Source organism: Geotrypetes seraphini, chromosome 9 (assembly GCF_902459505.1).
Source record: "Geotrypetes seraphini chromosome 9, aGeoSer1.1, whole genome shotgun sequence".
NCBI classification, from domain to species: Eukaryota; Metazoa; Chordata; class Amphibia; order Gymnophiona; family Dermophiidae; genus Geotrypetes; species Geotrypetes seraphini.
This window is the reverse complement of record NC_047092.1, coordinates 165,391,847-165,406,196: the sequence shown is the minus strand read 5'-3', so window position 1 is coordinate 165,406,196 and position 14,350 is coordinate 165,391,847. Positions and strand designations below refer to the sequence as shown.

Below are 14,350 nucleotides of genomic sequence, written 5' to 3'. Positions count from 1 at the left end.
ACGCTCCTTTTACAAAGGTGCGCTAAGCATTATAGCACACGCTAAATATTAGCTTGCACTAACCACACACTAAACACTAACGCCTGCATGTTAATCTATGGACGCGTTAGCCGTTAGCGCGCGTATATATTTAGCATGCGCTAAAATGCATAGCGCATCTTAGTAAAACAGGGAATTAAAGATCTCAAAAGGCATACTTTGAAAGAAACGCAGGAGAAATACGAGATGTTTAAATATCTATGTGGCATAAGTGCACAGGAGGCAAGTCTCAATTGTAAGAAAGCTCTGGAATGAAGGAGCATAAGATGAAAGTGAAAGGGGATAGATTCAAAATAACCTGAGGAAATACTTCTTCATAGAAAGGATGATCAATTCATGGAATGTTCTCCCAGTGGAAGTGGTGGAGATTAGGGAATTGCACAGGAATGAGGATTGTGGAAATCCCGCAGAAACTGGAGGATTCCTGCAGGTATGAAAAAAGTTGTCACGTGATTCCCACGGGAATAGAAGGTACTAAACCTCTGATGACTCCAGAAATCGGCTTGAATTGGACCGAGACAAGCCATTGGAGCACCAGAATGAGGCTTGGGCTTTATGGCGAGAGGCAGTTGGAGTACCAGAATGAGGCTTTGAATGCCCATAGCAGTCCCCATGAGGTAATTGTCTGCAATAAACTGAACGCAGATACTGCGCATTCCCCCTGCATTCACCACACAAGCTTTGCACTTTAAGTTTTGCAATTAAGAAGCAGTAAGAAGCATATTTTTAATTTCTTAATTTGAGTGTACTTTTTGAATATAATTATGGGGAGGTGATATATCTATTTGTAATAGAATACAATTTTAATTGTATTTAAGTGCTTTTATAGTGTAATATGATTGTATTATATGTTGCACTTACTTATGGCTTCAAAATGAATAAAGATATTTTAAAAAAGCAGTAAGAACAACTTCCCACACGTTAATAAAAGGCCCCCAAAACTGCCATAATATCTTTAATTACATGCTGCCTTTTTAAATCCTAAACACCTGCTAATTCAGTTATACAGGTAGCATTCCTTTTTTGCATGATCTGAGAATTTTGCACATTTCTGGAAATAGGAGAACTCCTGGCTCTTTCATGCATGGGTTTCATTGATTTCACACTTCAGTGGCTGGAACTGCCGTGGCAGATTTTCAGTTTTACCTTTTCAAAATGCCAGCGCATATTTGCACAGTGCGTAGCGCGAGAAAAAAAGCTTGATCAATGTGAAACAACGGTTGGAAATGGAATTACCTGGCAGTCCATTTTCCCCTGGCTCTCCTTTCTGGCCTGATCCTGGGGTGCAGCATTCACAGCAGTTGAAGAAGAAATCGCTCGTTTCCAGGGTAAAGTTTTCAAATGGAAAGAGAGTTGTAGCAGTCGTGAAATCCTGATCAATGGTGGATAGCTCAGTGGTGGTTTCACTTGTTTCTAACATGTCGGTAAAGCTGGTTTCATCTGTGGGAGGGACAATGGAGGTCTCCAAATCATTTAGGAGCTCATAATCTAGAGACTTCTTAGTGTACTTTGTTGGCTGAGTAGTTTTCCCCTCCATATGAACAATGGCAAAAGTAAAAATAAAGGTGACAGTGGGCCAAGAAAAAATCCCCATATTTGTATCTGTAAAATATATGTACAACAATAATGTTATAGATATATGGAATACTTCATTTAGTTACAAGCAATCTGATTGGTTGGAACCCAAAGTATTGCTTTTATTTATTTATTTTTTTTCATGCCATGTTTTACCTATTTGCATAAAATATCCATATTTCTACTTTTAAAAAGAAACAAAAATAAGAACAAATTATAAAAGAAATTTAGCACACTGTTATAAATAAACTCTACTGTGGACTAATGTACCGTACATTTTGGTTTTCTACCTGTCATCGTTCTGGATTTTGAAGACCAATTACCTTCTTGCTTCATGGGACTAACAAGAGAATACCACAGCAGTCAGATTGGAAATTCACCAACGTTATCCAGTTAAGTGCACCTCAATATCTGCGCTCGACCCACTCAGCATGATTTAACGAGACAGTATATATAGGCAGATATATAGAGATCACCAAACCTTGACTGGTTATGTCCTCCAAGTTAAGTACATTGGATTTTCCAACTTGTGAATATCAGCAAATTTACTGCTCTTTGCTTTATGCTGTCTGTACTTTTGAATTGAATCTTTGAACTAAACTTTTTGAATACATATTAATTAGATGTTATCTGAGTCTACGGAAAACTTATTATTTGGTTTTGCACTTATTATTTTGGATTTTGCACTTATACGCTGCAGGGTCCTGGGATGTTTTACAACTTATTACGTGTTTGGGTAAATGAGAACCGACAACTTGCCTAAACAGGGTTTCATGGGCAGAGTTGTTAAGACTGAGGACCCTCTATACACATTTTAAGATTGGTTGTTATATTATTTTGAATAAAGTCAGTTTTCCATAGCTTCTCGTTTTGAAAGATTTCTCTACATACTCCATGATTTACTGTGATGTGCTAGGTAGTAAAATGCGCCTAATTCAGCTTAAAATGAAATATCGTAGAACACGATCAGGCAGCCAAATGTGCAAAAATTGAGGGCCTGATTCTATAAACAGCACCTAATTCCTAGGTGCCGTTGAGTGCAATTGTCAGTCATTCACTAGGTACCATTTATAGAATTATTCCAGTGGTCTTAGGAGCCAGTAGGCATTGAATCCTTAGGCATACTGCCATTTAGACCAAAGTTTTCTTGGCCTACAGAAATGCACTTAAGTCAAACTAGAGAATGACACGGTGACAAAATTCATCACCGTTCCCGTCCCGCGGATAACCGTGGGAAACCATCTTCATGTTATTCTTTAAGGAGAGAGGAAAGAATCAGAGTATGAATGGCAACAACCACTGACCCTCAAGCTTTGCTTTGAAGAATGCTGCTGTAGAAGGACTGAGGTTGAGATAGACACTAAAGAATGACAGTCTCTGGTATCCAGAGCAGATCTTGTGATGTCATAATGCCTCATTCCACCAGTGCCTAAGAGCCAATCACATCAATGATGTCACAATGGCTCCATTATCCTTGGCTCACATAAGCACAGCCACTGACCCGCAAGCTTTGCTTTGAAGAATGCTGGCGTAGAAGGACTGAGGCTGAAATAGACACTAGAAAATGACATGGGATTATTTCCCATGGTTATCCGCGGGGACGGGAACGATGATGAATTTTGTCACCGTGTCATTCTCTAAGTCAAACCATGCTCAAAATCCACCCAAAATCTGCCCCAAATCTGCCTCTAACCATGTCTACTTGCTAGTAGGTGCCTCGGTGTAGACGCCTACCTCAAAGTCTACCTAATTAGGCGCCTACCAGCTAATTAATTTTTTAAATCATTTCTTAATTTTTTTTAATGTCGCTTTCAATTATCAGAGCTGATTAAGCCAATTAAGAAAATTAACACCCCCCCCCCCTTTATGAAGACGCTCTAGGCTTTATTATCGCCGGCTGCAGTGATATTAGCTCCAATGCTGATAGAATTTCTATGAGCTAATACTGCCATGGCTGGCGATAAAAAAAGTCTAACGCAGCCTCATAAAAGGGGGCCTAAGCCAGGTGCCTAGATTGTCTAGTTAGGTCGATCTAGGCGCCTAACTTTAGATTTCACTTATAGAATCTGGGCCTAACTGTGCGCTGTAAAATGTTCTTCCAATTTCACGCTGGGTTTTACTAAACTGCGGAAGAGCTTTTTACTGCAGGCCGATGAGGTAAATGCTCCGATGCTCTTAGGAAATGAATGAGCATCAGAGCATTTACCTCACTGGCCCATGGTAAGAAGCTCTTCTGCGGAAATTTGTAAATCCCAGTACTTTGTGATCTTTTCAGTTCTTTTTCTCCAAACCAACTGTTTCCAAGTATTAGCGTTTTAGCAAAGCATACATATTTAGCTTACATCAATGTTATCAATTCTAATCTGCCTATCAATTTATATTCTAAAAATCCCCCCACGTCTTTTTTTTTTATTATTTTATATGACTTTATTCTTATTTTTAATTACATTGAATGCCCATTTTTTACGTAAACATTGGTGAATTATCGCCTCTTTTATCAAGCAGCAGTAGCGAGTGCCACACAACAAACGCACTGAAGACTACTATTCGGTGCATTTACCATGTAGGCCCATGCTGTTCAGCTTGATAAAAGAGGCCCTTAATCTGGTGACTGTGTCATATTGTTTCCAATATTTGGTTTAGTGGATGGTAATCACACTGTAGAAGCAGACACAGTTAATGGAGGATAAATGATATTTTATTGGAGAATCAAATTCAAAATCAAGCCCGACATGACCACGTTTCACCCACCAAGGGCTGCTTGAAGGGCTAAAACATTACTGTTAAAAAAAATAAACATAATAAAATTCACAAAATACACATAAAATCATAATAGAACCATAACATATATACAGTATATGGTTCTTCGGTAAAATATTTTTTATCCTCCAAAACATGTTTGTTCCTATAACTTCTACCTACTTGTTTCCTGGGACTTATATTTTATTTAGACAGTTTTGCTGCAGCCACTGATAATGTGGTCTATGGTTTCCTTTTTTTTTTTTTTTTACACAGACTACATTTTTGTCATTGCTACCTTTTTTTGTCTTGATGACAATTGTTTGAATCACTTGTTCTTGAACAGAAAAAAAAAATATTGCTTCTGGTTTTTTTAGACTTCCATTTCCATGTTAAGTTGTTGCCAGCAATTCTTTCTATAGGTTCAGATACTGTATTGTCTTTACAACTGTTTGTTTTTCCAGTGTGCTAATCTGTTTTTTATCTTTTTTTTTGTATTCCTCTTTAATTTCTGTAGATTTAAACAATTTTTCATTTTGTAAAAGCAATAGTTGATTATTGTTGTATAAGATGAAATTCTTTTAGGTTATATATATACCGTGAATCCCTGAAAATAAGACACTAGGTCTTATTTTCAGGGTAGGTTCTTTTTTTTCATGTACAATTATCATCTCTCCCTTCTTCTCCTCCACCCCAATTCTTCCTCTTTCCTTTCTCTCCCCCACTCCATGTCCAGCATCTTTCCTCCCCTCTCACCCATCCCCTTGTGCCTTCCCTCCCTCCCTTGTGCAGCAGAACCCTTTTAGTTCTTTAATGCAGAAATGTAAATCTGTTTATTGTATGTAAATCGCCGTATCTAAATTGCTGATTGCAGTTACTGTCCATTCTTTTTCTTTCTATAGCTTGTAACTTTCCATCATAATAGAATACAAGTTTGGCTTCAATCCCTCCCTTCCTCCCATTCTGCCCCCCCCCCTCCTTGCAGAATTTTTCTATCCCCCCCCCTTGCGCAGCCAAACTGCGCTGACACTTCCATCTCTTCCTCCCATTAGAACGACGACAACCGCAAGACCGATATACCTTGCAAACAGCAGTGTCAGCAAAAATCTAATCAGGCTGCTTGATGGCCTTCTCCCTCCCGGGCGTTCCTCTGTCACATCACTAATGATGTCATCAGCAACGCAGCACACGGAACACCTTGGAGGGAGAAGAGAAGGCCGCGAAGCAGCCTGATTAGATTTTTGCGACGCTGCCATTTGCAAGATATATAGGTCTCACGGTCTAATGGGAGGGAGAGATGGAAGTGTCAGTGGGGGTTCGGCTGCGCAATGGGGGCGGGGCAAAGTGCTGCTGCCGGTGACTAGGGCTTATTTTTAGGATAGGGCTTATATTAAGACCAACCCCGAAAATTATCCTAGGGCTTATTTTTGGGGTAGGTCTTATTTTTGGGGAAACACGTTATATGTATGGATATAGATATGTTACCATGACTAGAAATTTTGTGTCAAGCATGTCTTCAGCTCTGTTTGGTAAACTGTAACATCTAAAACTAAAAATAATGGGAGATCAAAAAGTTAACACGAGAAAATGGAGTAGATTATGTGCTGTTCAAGGAAGGGAGAGTGTTTATGAGCAACTTGAAAAACTGAAGGTGGTCAAAGCGATGGGACCAGACGGGATCCATCCTAGGATACTGAGGGAGCTCAGAGAGGTTCTGGCGGGTCCTATTAAAGACTTGTTCAACAAATCTCTGGAGATGGGAGTGGTTCCCGGGGATTGGAGGAGAGCAGATGTGGTCCCTATTCACAAAAGTGGTTAACAAGATTTCCAAACTTCAACATCGTATTAATAACTTCATAAGAAATATAAATTTGGGGACATATTAATAATATTTTAGATTCTGAGATTCCTTTAACTTATGAAATAGTAATTTGTGGTACCATTTTGCATATCAAAGATCTCTTAGATAATTATGACAAGTACAGCTATACAATTGATTACACGAAACTGGAAAAACTGGGATCGTCTCAACTTTACATTTTGTGGGCTAGTTTATGTCTAATATATAAATTTGAGAAAATGAACGCTGTTTTTTTAGGGAATAATAAAAATTTTAAATTAATTTGGGGCCCATTGACGACTTTTGTTGTTAGTTAAAATGCACATCCAGGGAGGGAGGGAATACAAGGTTTTTAATTAACTATTTTTTTACGGATGGTAATAGGGGGAAGGGTGATATTTTTGTGGTTTGATAAATAAGTCTGAATGGTTATATATGTGTATTTTCTGTTTTAAAATATGTATAATATATTTTTGAAACCATGTAAATTTTATTGTAATTTTAATGATACAGTTTAGATTGGGTGGGGGAGGATATCAATATGAATGAATCTTGTAAAATTTAAGTGATATCTACAGTGTAAAATGTTTAATTCATTCTTTTTTCACTTATTGAATGTGTTTTAAAATGAATAAAGAATATAAAAAAATATATATATAAACGTAAATAGTGCTCAGCCACCATGAGGTCAATGCAGGCTACTGACCGCCACTTAATAATACAATGTTTTGATTTTCCAAGAGGATTTCTCATTGATATCAGAAACTGTAACATCTTCCATATTTCAGACTGCCTTGTTACCCAGCAAGAAAACAATAGTGGATTCCTTTTCAACAGATCACTTTAACAGCCCCGAAAACTTGTCCCCATAAACAATTTTTTTTTTTAGTCTGTTAAATGTGACTGTAGACACACAGCTTCAAAAATAGTCATCTTTTTTTTTTTTCTCCGAAAGGAAATGAAGCCAAACCAGAGTGGAAGTTATCTTTCTGGGGCATCTCTCTTTTATGAACAACCATGGGTCAGAAAACTTCTGGAAATAAATCTGCCTGAAAAGCAACAGGGCCTCTCTGAGCCAGAAGCACGACAGAAGGTTTTTTGTTCCCAGAAACCTACCCCATGTTCATGCAAGATGTAAAAGACTGGACCCTCACCTTCCTTTCAGGCTAGCCTCGCTGTTTGACCGTGTTCAGTATTACTGAGAACAGTCCCTTGTATTGTCTGAGTACTGTAACTTAAGCAATTGCTAAGCCTGTAGGCTTCTCTCAAGCAGAACATCAAGTGAGCTGTTGGTCGGAAAGTTTGACAAAACGCCTAGATTTTCAACCCCAAAGAAATATTGCAATAAGATTATTTCTTAGCTTTATTGTAGACATGTCAAATATAACTAGGAGCACATTAGGGCGTTAGTAACACTCAGATTACTTTCTTGACCATCATTTTCCTCGTTTTTATTGAACCCTCCTTCTGTTCATCTCCTAAATGTCTCCTCTCCTATAAAATTGTAGTTCTTCCCTTTTTTTCAAACTTGTTTCTAGTTAGTCCAGTTAGAATCTCCAGACATGTACGTTTTTTACGTACTCCCCCCATTTTAATCGATGTCTATCACTTAGAAATACGTACATGCGTTTTAATCAAATTTTAAATAAAACTTGAAACTTGATTAACATATTGCAGTCAGGTCCTGTCATGATGAATAGATGCCTTCGCTTTCAACATAACATAATGAGTGTTTGAACTGGTTTTAACATAACAGTAAACTGATAAAATGCCCCCGCGCTTCAGCAATATTAAATTGTTGTGGCTTTGTTATGCTTTCATTAAGTTGAAGAACTGATACATTTGCTTAGCAGTTCAAGTTATCACGCACCCCTCTCCGTAGGAAAAAAACGCAGAGGCAGAAAAGTCTGCCCACAAAAATGGTAAAAGAATGCTATTTCCACAGAAGTATATTACATCCTGATTATTCTGTAGCAGCATGCCAAAATGTCAATGTAACATAAAAATTTACTTCTATACCACAGTCACCGTTAAGTTCTAAGCGGTTTACAAAAAATAAAAAATAAAAATAACACAGATGAATGAAAAGTTTTAATCACTTACGTATCTAATCCTATGGAAGATAAACTGAAGCATGAAAGTTTATGTTATCACCTACCTTAATGACAGTTCTCTCTCTCTTTCTCATCAACACACTCTTTAGATGGTGCTTGGGAAAAGTCGATCTACCCTCAATGAGGGATTCGTTTACTTTATTGCTCTGATTCTTTCACTCTTGGCCAATGAGCAAAAAGCTGCAGGAAGCACGGATAAAGGGATTGGTTCGTTGCTTCCTCAGGTAATGCATGTGATACTGAAGGCTGAAACAATGCATAGTTTGGCTTGGTTTTCCACTGTTTCGTTGTTCCTCTGCTGGCTTTAATCTATCGCAGATATAATGGCCCACATGACGATTTTGTGGTTTTCAGTGCAAACTGTTTGAAAAGGAAAAATAATAGAACCTCGGAGTATTTCAAATATCACTATCAAAGTGCTATAGCTTTTTGAGAGGAAATAGGAAAAACTACAATGAAAACACCAATTTTTAATTAGAAATTTTGGCATACAAAACCATTAAACCAAAGCACATAAACAGACCAAGCTTATTCAAACACAAAAGAAAAGATGAATGGGGTAATTCTGTACAAGGCACACCTATACAGAATTTCACACATATAAACGACTACAGTTGATTCAAAATACTGCAGCCAGATTGATCTTGGGGGAAAAAAAGAAGTTTGATCATGAGTCACCTCTGTAGAGGAAACTTCATTGGCTTCCCTTTAGACTGAGAGTTCGATGTAAATGTGCCTATATAGTTTTTAAAATCTTACACGGACTTTTTGTTTCTTTAATCCCTTTTATCTCTAAGCATCACGAGATCTTTGGGTACAAGTGTAAGCTCTTTCCCATCCTTGAAGGGAATAAAGTCTGCAAGCAAAATTTCCCGTTCTTTTATAAGACCTTGTTTATCTCTTTGGATTTTCCACAAGACCTTGAAAACTGTCTTGTTCCAGCATTATTTAGGTAATAGTTGTAATTAGTGAAGATAGATCCCTGTTTTGCAATCTAATTATCGTTACGTCTGAATTACATGGTTCTAACTGTACCGAAAGTCATTCTCAGGAATTTGAAGTGGAGGTTTTTGGGGCAATTTGGTGTTCAATGACATGTGCGGATTTATTTTTTTTTTTATTTAACACCAGAACAGAGTTTCTCCAAATACTACATGGTGATAATATAAAGATAATGTCAGATAGAACCCGGAAGTCATCGGAGTTAAAAATGCTGAAAATTGTCACTTAGAACCCTGTAATTCTAAGGTCACGTTATGTAAACCGAATCGAGCTCCTAACTCTAGGAGATGATCCAGTATATAAATTTAAGATTTAGATTAGATTAGATATATGCAGAAGTATGTAATGTAATGTAATGTAATTTATTTCTTATATACCGCTACATCCGTTAGGTTCTAAGCGGTTTACAGAAAGTCTACATTAAGATTATAAATAAGAAAGGTACTTAAAAAATTCCCTTACTGTCCCGAAGGCTCACAATCTAACTAAAGTACCTGGAGGGTAATAAAGAAGTGAAAGGTAGAGATAGAAGAAAAAATAAAATAAACATTTTAACAATACAGCATTGATCTAAATACTTTGGAAAGTAGAAGAGAGGAGAGAAAGGAATAGATGCAGATGGGGGAACCGTTGAACAATAGAGCTCTGGAGAAATTTAAATGATAAAAATAGAACAAAACAAGGACAAAAGGCAAAACAGTAGATAAGATTAAAGATAATCCAATCCCTTTATCCGTGCTTCCTGCAGCTTTTTGCTCATTGGCCAAGAGTGAAAGAATCAGAGCAATAAAGTAAACGAATCCCTCATTGAGGGTAGATCGACTTTTCCCAAGCACCATCTAAAGAGTGTGTTGATGAGAAAGAGAGAGAGAACTGTTATTAAGGTAGGTGATAACATAAACTTTCATGCTTCAGTTTATCTTCCATAGGATTAGATACGTAAGTGATTAAAACTTTTCATTCATCTGGGTTATTTTTTTTTTTTTTTTTGTAAACCGCTTAGAACTTAACGGTGACTGTGGTATAGAAGTAAATTTTTATGTTACATTGACATTTTGGCATGCTGCTACAGAATAATCAGGATGAGCCAGTTGTGTGAATATTTGCCCTAAGTGCCGTACCATAAGCACATGTTTAAGTGACAGAGGCCCCGATTCTATAAATGGCACCTAAAACATAGGTACTGAAGAACAAGGCACTTAGGGGCAAATTCTATAAACAGTGTCCCGATTGTAGGCCGATCCAGCCAATCGGGACACACGTTTTCTATTTTAAAAAATCCCGAGGCAGGCTGCCTACACTTTAGGAATGCCTAGGAATGCTTAAGTTCGCCCAAGGCTGGGTGTTGGCGTGGTTTCACCCAGAAATGGCCCTAGGCGAGCTTAAGTATGGCCCTAGGCGTCTCCCTAGGGCTGCAAAAGGTACCCGAAATGTATGCCCACAGAATGCAGGCTACCTTTCAAATAGACACAGCTGCTAAACTAATCACAGCAAGAAAATCTCCCTGCTACGGCTGCTCAACTAATCCCCACCGCAAGTCGGCTGGCAGGAGAGATGCCCGCTCCCTCCTGCCACCACCCTGAACCCTCCCCCCACCACACACACACACACACACACACATTGTCTGCAGTAGGAGAGATTGGGCCAATTCTATAACTCCATCAGGGCACTCTGACGCTATTATAGAATACTAACACAAATAGGGCATCCCACCTGCCGGGAATTGTTTCGGGGGGTAGCGGCAGGAGGGATTGGGCATCCCTCCTGCCGGGGGTTGTTTTGGGGGGTTCTGGTAGGAGGGATGCCCAATCCCTCCTGCCGCTACCCCCGAAACAATTCCCGGCAGGTGGGATGCCCTATTTGTGTTAGTATTCTATAATAGCGTCAGAGTGCCCTGATGGAGTTATAGAATTGGCACTCCCCGCACTCCATCAGAGCGCAAAAAAGGAGGTACCAATTTACATAATTGCCCGCATAAGATTTTTAAATTATTGCTTAAATGTATTATGGTACATAAGGGCTACTATACCTCAGTGCAGAATATATTTGCAAAAGTCCTTTTCTGACAGAAGAGCCTTTTTTGAAGCCCCTATGTACCGTATTTTCGCGGATATAACGCGCGCGTTATACGTGATTTTACGTACCGCGCATACCCCTCGCGCGTTATATGGCTGAGCGCGGTATAGAAAAGTTTTTAAACATAGTTCCCACCCCGCCCGACGCCCGATTCACCCCCCCAGCAGGACCGCTCGCACCTCCACCCCGAACGACCGCTCGCACGCGCTCCCACCCGCACCCGCATCCACGATCGGAGCAAGAGGGAGCCCAAGCCCTCTTGCCCGGCCGACTCCCCGACGTCCGATACATCCCCCCCCCCGGCAGGACCACTCGCACCCTCACCCTGAAGGACCGCCGACTCCCCAACAATATCGGGCCAGGAGGGAGCCCAAACCCTCCTGGCCACGGCGACCCCCTAACCCCACCCCGCACTACATTACGGGCAGGAGGGATCCCAGGCCCTCCTGCCCTCGACGCAAACCCCCTCCCCCCAACGACCGCCCCCCCCCAAGAACCTCCGCCCGTCCCCCAGCCGACCCGCGACCCCCCTGGCCGACCCCCACGACACCCCCACCCGCCTTCCCCGTACCTTTGTGTAGTTGGGCCAGAAGGGAGCCCAAACCCTCCTGGCCACGGCGACCCCCTAACCCCACCCCGCACTACATTACGGGCAGGAGGGATCCCAGGCCCTCCTGCCCTCGACGGAAACCCCCCTCCCCCCCAGCCGACCCGCGACCCCCCAGGCCGACCCCCACGACCCCCCCACCCCCCTTCCCCGTACCTTTGGAAGTTGGCCGGACAGACGGGAGCCAAACCCGCCTGTCCGGCAGGCAGCCAACGAAGGAATGAGGCCGGATTGGCCCATCCGTCCTAAAGCTCCGCCTACTGGTGGGGCCTAAGGCGCGTGGGCCAATCAGAATAGGCCCTGGAGCCTTAGGTCCCACCTGGGGGCGCGGCCTGAGACACATGGTCGGGTTTGGCCCATGTGCCTCAGGCCGCGCCCCCAGGTGGGACCTAAGGCTCCAGGGCCTATTCTGATTGGCCCACGCGCCTTAGGCCCCACCAGTAGGCGGAGCTTTAGGACGGATGGGCCAATCCGGCCTCATTCCTTCGTTGGCTGCCTGCCGGACAGGCGGGTTTGGCTCCCGTCTGTCCGGCCAACTTCCAAAGGTACGGGGAAGGGGGGTGGGGGGGTCGTGGGGGTCGGCCAGGGGGGTCGCGGGTCGGCTGGGGGGGAGGGGGGTTTGCGTCGAGGGCAGGAGGGCCTGGGATCCCTCCTGCCCGTAATGTAGTGCGGGGTGGGGTTAGGGGGTCGCCGTGGCCAGGAGGGTTTGGGCTCCCTTCTGGCCCAACTACACAAAGGTACGGGGAAGGCGGGTGGGGGTGTCGTGGGGGTCGGCCAGGGGGGTCGCGGGTCGGCTGGGGGACGGGCGGAGGTTCTTGGGGGGGGGCGGTCGTTGGGGGGAGGGGGTTTGCGTCGAGGGCAGGAGGGCCTGGGATCCCTCCTGCCCGTAATGTAGTGCGGGGTGGGGTTAGGGGGTCGCCGTGGCCAGGAGGGTTTGGGCTCCCTCCTGGCCCGATATTGTTGGGGAGTCGGCGGTCCTTCGGGGTGAGGGTGCGAGTGGTCCTGCCGGGGGGGGGATGTATCGGACGTCGGGGGGGGCATCAGGCTTTCAGGATGGGGACAGACCTTCAAGGGGGGACAGGACTTCAAGGGAGGACAGTGCACGGAAAGTCAGGGGGGGTGAACGGAGAGTCGGGACAGCGCACGGAAAGTCAGGGCAGTGCACGGAAGTCAGGGGGGGTGAACGGAGAGTCGGGACAGCGCACGGAAAGTCAGGGCGGGCGAAAGGAGAGTCGGGCAGCATGCGCGTTATATGCCTGAGCGCGGTATAGAAAAGTTTTTGTACATATCATCGTGATTTCTGCGCGCTATACCCCTGTGCGCGTTTTACAATGGTGCGCGTTATATCCGCGAAAATACGGTACCTCTTCTTCACAAAGACAACAGAAAAGTATAACAAGATAGACCATCACTGAGAACTTATAATGGTAAACAAAAGTTATTGCTTGCTTACATTAAAGTGATCGCATTTCACTGAACAAATCTGATTTTCTTTTCTATTTCCATCACAATTTGGTGATTGCAAATTACTTCCTAAGGTTAAATAAACAAGTACATTGGGGGAAATGCAAAATACATACGTTCTGTGGCCAAGAATTGTCTTTATTTACAAGAATCTGTTTATTTAGGAGTTTTTGAACTAAATTTATTTTATTATAGGATGTGATTTTTTTACATCAGCAGAAAATGGGAAAACTTTTTTAAAACTCTGATACACATAATATGCAAAGTGCACGGATCTAATTAAGTTTAATTTTCCCTTACAGAGGCATCAATTTTATCTTCATATCCTGCATGCATAAATAGGTCATCAGAAAAAGAAGGCACAATCTTGCAGAATTCAATGTTTCCCTGTGCAGGTGTTCTCCAACCAGTGGCTGCCAGTGGGGGGGGGGGCTGCCAGTAGGGGGGGTTTGTTTTAATATTGTGTTTTCAATTGCTAGGAAAAGCCAGGTTTTCTGGACTCCTGTAGAACTTGCCTGCTCCTTGTACAATTTAACAAAAAAACTTACAATTTTGTTAACAGTAATAAAAAGACCAAATATATGCATAAGTACAATGAAAGATGTAAACTCAAAATCAGCAAATTGAAACTTAACAAAAGGGCTAACATGAAACAGTTTCAAGAACCTTATTAACAGAAATTCAAATTGCAAAGAGAAGCCCAGAACGGGTTACAAGGTGCATTCACAATAAGGTCGAGACAAGACAGAGATGACATAATTTACAATAAGGACGTGACAAAATAAAACATATTATGCTATGCAGCATCTGGATGAGATTTAGTGGCACAGTTATGTTGAACTCTGAATGGCGTTTCTGGGCACGTGTTATTAAGGTGCTGGGTTTGTAAAGAGG

At 42.0% G+C, this 14,350-nt stretch overlaps 1 protein-coding gene across 1 annotated transcript in view; it reads right to left on the bottom strand.

Moving 5' to 3' along the window:
- OTOL1 (otolin 1) overlaps positions 1-14,350 on the bottom strand; it is a 70,298-nt gene that overhangs the window by 14,638 nt on the left and 41,310 nt on the right. The window contains exons 5-6 of the mRNA XM_033957783.1: positions 1,938-1,954; positions 1,276-1,641 (exon numbers count right to left, since the gene is read on the bottom strand). Coding sequence (XP_033813674.1) covers positions 1,276-1,641; positions 1,938-1,954 — 383 coding nt within the window. The remainder of the gene's footprint in view (positions 1-1,275; positions 1,642-1,937; positions 1,955-14,350) is intronic.